This window comes from Malania oleifera, chromosome 1 (assembly GCF_029873635.1).
Source record: "Malania oleifera isolate guangnan ecotype guangnan chromosome 1, ASM2987363v1, whole genome shotgun sequence".
NCBI lineage: Eukaryota > Viridiplantae > Streptophyta > Magnoliopsida > Santalales > Ximeniaceae > Malania > Malania oleifera.
This window is the reverse complement of record NC_080417.1, coordinates 23,255,908-23,260,459: the sequence shown is the minus strand read 5'-3', so window position 1 is coordinate 23,260,459 and position 4,552 is coordinate 23,255,908. Positions and strand designations below refer to the sequence as shown.

Sequence of the window (4,552 nt, the reverse complement as noted above, 5' to 3'; positions counted from 1 at the left end):
TTATGGTCCTACATGTGTAATTGATCCCCTATTCATTTTAAAACCAATGTACTAAAACTGATTACCTTCGCAGCATTTCCACGGCTATTATATGTCAATCAGAAAATTTATCAGTTGAATGCTTTAGCAAGGTCCCCATGATTCATGGACATTACAATCACTATCACAAATAAGATTCACATATCACATGTTTTTGTGATAGACTAGTTTTAACAAAGAACAACAACCCAGACATTAAAGTGAAAATCACTGCCAATAGTTGAGACAAAGTGGGGGAAAGGTTTATTGTGATAAAGAATTCTGAACACGGTGACAACTAAAATCTTTCTGCCCTTTTCTCCACAAGCAGATCTCTCCATTTCTTACTGACAGTCACACCCTCGTAACTGAAATGAACAAATAAAAGTAAAAATGATTTTAAGCAAGTTAAATCCAACACCACAAATCTTAATTTCTATGTGTGCTGAGCCTTGCCGCAGAGAATTGCGTTCTGCGGGATGTCATACTCAGTGTAAGGGCTCTTTTCATTGTTCCAAACTCTCACATATAATTGCTGCCCCAAATACTGCCTTCCCCAGATTGCAGACCTCAAATTCCACGTACCCTTGTTGTCCAATGACACCAATATCGCGCTCCAGGAATTTGGATATACCTGTTATAGAAAGAAGATGCATTTATTCATTAAAATATGGATTGTTACCAATGTATGTATATAAGGTCCAATGCAAGTTTATAGCTCTGAGGGCAAAGAAAACTCTCCATCTTACAGGATAGAATGTAGAAACCGCATTAGCTTACCTGAACAGTGTGTCTAGTAACAGCATCGGCCTTATTGTAACGTTGCCTCATGGCCGGAGTCCACTGTTTGGAGCCAAATCTAAAAATTTAAAAGATCAGTAACCAAGTAAATGATCCACAGTTCACAAAAGCTCAAGCAGATGACAAAAGAGGAGGGGTGGGCACGGAAAAGAAACATGCAGAAATAATTAGCTCAGAGATTATAGATGAATCCTTGAAGGCGATAAAAAGGACAAATTCTTTTTCAGGTGTGCAAGAAACAAACTGAGAGCAAAAAAGTCAAAACACTTTTTTTTCCCAGCCGAGCAAGAGACAGATTCCTACCCAACAGTCCAGAAAGAATAGCCATCAAGATGCCAGGACTGGATGCTGCTCTCATTGTTTTGGAAGATGATCTCGATGAAATCATGGAAAGTTGTGTTTACGACAGAAGCTCCAAGGACTGAAGGGCCAGGAGTAGGTGTGTCCTGAATTGTGTTGAGGTTGAAGACATCAGGGATGTTGAAGTAGTCTGCGAGCTTCAATGGCGTGGTGGGGTTGATGTAGGAGACTCTGTTTACAGCATACCGAAGCTTGCCATTTATATTAGCTACAGAGTTGTTTAGGATCAGTGTTCTTACAACTGGTATAGTCCCATAATGAAATGATCCTTGAGGGTTAGGCCTGGCTGCATTGGCTGTCATGTTTAATCTTCCCACAAGTTAAAAAATAAAATGGTTAGGAAACGTGCAATTTGTATATAATTAGCAGTTAAAATAAAGAAATTCCCAACATATGATAGGGAGTAATCAAAACCAAAGAGTTTGCATTAGCATACCTGAATGTCCTAGCTTGCTTCATAGACCAGTGAACGTGATAAGTGGGGCCAATAGGCAATGGTTCTGAGGGAGGGGTCTGTGAATCGGCATAGTGAAGTACTGCAGTGGCAGTGAAAATGGGTTTCGTGAAACGGGTTGAAGCAACAATGGAGTAGTCCTTGGATCCTGCATCTAAGGTTACCAAAACAGTAACGGATTGCCCAACATGAACGTCGAGTGACTCGTAAACTTCCTGAAGTGTATGAGCTCCTTCTATTTCAATCAATATCATGGTATGTCCTTGAATCCTAAAATTGAATGAAGTGGATATGCCCACATTTGAGATCCGGAACTTGTAAGTTTTGCCTGAAACAACCCAACCAAAATTAATCAGAATGTATGATTGACAGCATTTGAGCATAACGTATAATATTGGATGCTTAACATGTTGACTTCTGGAGGGAACCCACTTGAAGAACAATGCAACTAGTGTACAAGCATTTGCTTGATGAGAGATGCAGAGATTAAGAGAGTTGATGAGGATGTAAAACCTTTTTCACCAGTGAAGACAGATTTATGAGGAAGCCCATTAATAAGAATACCATCAGGAAGGGGAAGAGGACTTCCTGAGTCAAGCTTTTCCTGCAAAGCCTGCAAATATAACATGTACTTTAATGTTCTTCCTTGGAACGATTACACAACCAGACTCATGGCTTGTCTACAAACCTAGCGAAAGACTTGAAAATTTTATCATCACTAAGGTTCCTAAAAATTACATAAGGTAATCCACATGCATTCTTTAGGGGGCCTTAAGGGGAAGCATTCAGCAGGCTGAAGAGGCATTGTAACCTTCTTCTCCATCTTCATTTTGTGCTCAGTGACACTTAGGTGTCGGACCAACCCAGAAAAAAAAAGTTAAATGGTTGCATCTAACAAGCCTTAGAAGTTATGAATACTTGTAGCCATAATGTCTTTGTTTCCATATAAGATCAAGCAAAATTTTTCTAAAAAATTTAAAATGAAACAAAAAGAGGGATAAAAATTGAAAAACATTGAGCAGACCTTAGGGCTAGACTTGTACCAATCTCCAACGAGTAAAGTAAATTCTCCAGCAGGTGTAGGATAGGGGATTGGTATGATTGATCTGGAAGCGACATTTATAGCCCCAAAACCCCCAGCAGCTCTATGCATCAGAGTAGAGGGGAAGTAGTAGAATGTTCCTATCTGGTCTTTTGTTTGGAACTTGTACGTGTAATTTGATTTTGGAGGGATTGGACAATTCGTTCCAAGCACACCGTCTTGCCATGAGTTCTTCCTTTGATTAATTCCAGTCCTAGTTTCCCACCACCAAATCCATCCATACATTATCAAATTTATAGACAAGGGAAATTTTAAAATGAAAAAACTAACCATGTAATGAGAAAGGGTTCGTCGAGATCGTTAAAGACATTGACGATGATGTTGTCATTAGTCACACATTCAAGAGGGGGGCCAGGAAATTGTCCATTAATGAGGATGCCCTGCAAAACAGGAAACATGGATAAATATATTCTATAAACTGTAAATAAACATGGGAAAACCAACTGCAGTGTCAATCTATCGACTACAATATATGCTACGGGAAGAAAGTAACAGTAACAGAGGTGTGAAGGTCTGAGACCAACCTGTTGAGAAACATTAAGAGGAGATATTGTCCCGTATGTGACTTTCCATGTAAAGTATCTATATGCGTCTTCACCTCTCACCCCATAAACAAAAAACCATGCCAGTGTTGCAGAAAAAAATTGCATTAAACTGACCCCTCTTGTCATCTTGTTCAGCGAATTACTCGTAAGAATCTAACTACTGCCTCAATAGAAATAAATAATTAGAATGAAATGTGTCCGGCACAAAATGCTTCCTTAAAGTTGGATACCGTCAAGCATTGTCATGTTCATTTTTGCAAAAGAATAGAAACATTTATATGATATAACCAAGCTGGTCATGATAAAAACATTATATGATATTTATGGTTAACAAGCTCAAGACAATATATAACTATTAGAAAACCGTAAGACTGTTAAAATACAAATGCTTAATTAATGTAATCTACCTTAATTATAATACGAATGCAGCCATACGTGCATGTAGAATTGAAGGAAATTCATGGGAATTCTTAAAAATTAACTATAATCAAAATGAAGCATGACTTACAGATTGAAATCTCTACAGATGAAAACAAGAAGGCAAGCTTCCCAGTGTAGGAAATGCTTGGGAGATACTTGTTTGAAGGATGATGCAATGACATTCACGAAACAAATCCATCCATGCCTTATATAAAATGAAAAGAATGCCAGAAAAGACCATGCCAAGGCCGGTCCGAGTTGAATACCAAGGAAATGGAGCTCTTTGCGGCATACTTCATGCTAAACCCATCTGTATTTCTGCACATTATTAACTCCTTAACAACCCAAAACGTAAATCCAAAGTTGTTCATATTTTTTTTTACCAGAACTTCTTGAAACTTGCAAACCGTGTTGTATGTTGTATATAATGATATGTATGTATGAAAATGTACAATGTGTTCTCTGACTTCTATGTGAGAGTGAAACTGATACGTACGTATGTAATGATGCAGACAGATCCAAGGAACCGAGGGCGTCGCAGGAGGGGACGGATCATCATTAAATTTTAAAAGCAATCAAGTGGGTGTAGAATAGAGATATATAGTATAACTAAATGGAGAAACTAAGCACGCAGAGAATGGTTTCAGTACTTGAAACTAGAAACTGTGCATGAGCTTCTTAATTAAGACATCGCACATGGAAATCAATGGTTGCAGGCGGTTGACATTCTTGTCTAAGCCATCTCCCCATGACTTTTGAGTGTCATGGGGCGAGACTTTCCTTCATACTTAATAAATGATCAATAGCCAAATCTATAACCGATGTAGGATAACTCCAACAATCTCCCCCTCA

The 4,552-nt window shown here is 38.4% G+C and overlaps 1 protein-coding gene across 1 annotated transcript; it reads right to left on the bottom strand.

The window, feature by feature from the left end:
- Window positions 1–261: 261 nt before the first annotated feature.
- LOC131153310 (L-ascorbate oxidase homolog) lies at window positions 262–3,406 on the bottom strand. The gene is made up of 8 exons (XM_058105567.1): window positions 3,260–3,406; window positions 3,006–3,115; window positions 2,658–2,928; window positions 2,147–2,246; window positions 1,616–1,961; window positions 1,123–1,488; window positions 799–877; window positions 262–652 (listed from the first exon to the last, which is right to left on the bottom strand). Exons 1-8 carry the CDS (start codon window positions 3,404–3,406, stop codon window positions 455–457), a joined length of 1,617 nt encoding a protein of 538 aa, XP_057961550.1. The 3' UTR covers window positions 262–454.
- Window positions 3,407–4,552: the final 1,146 nt, after the last annotated feature.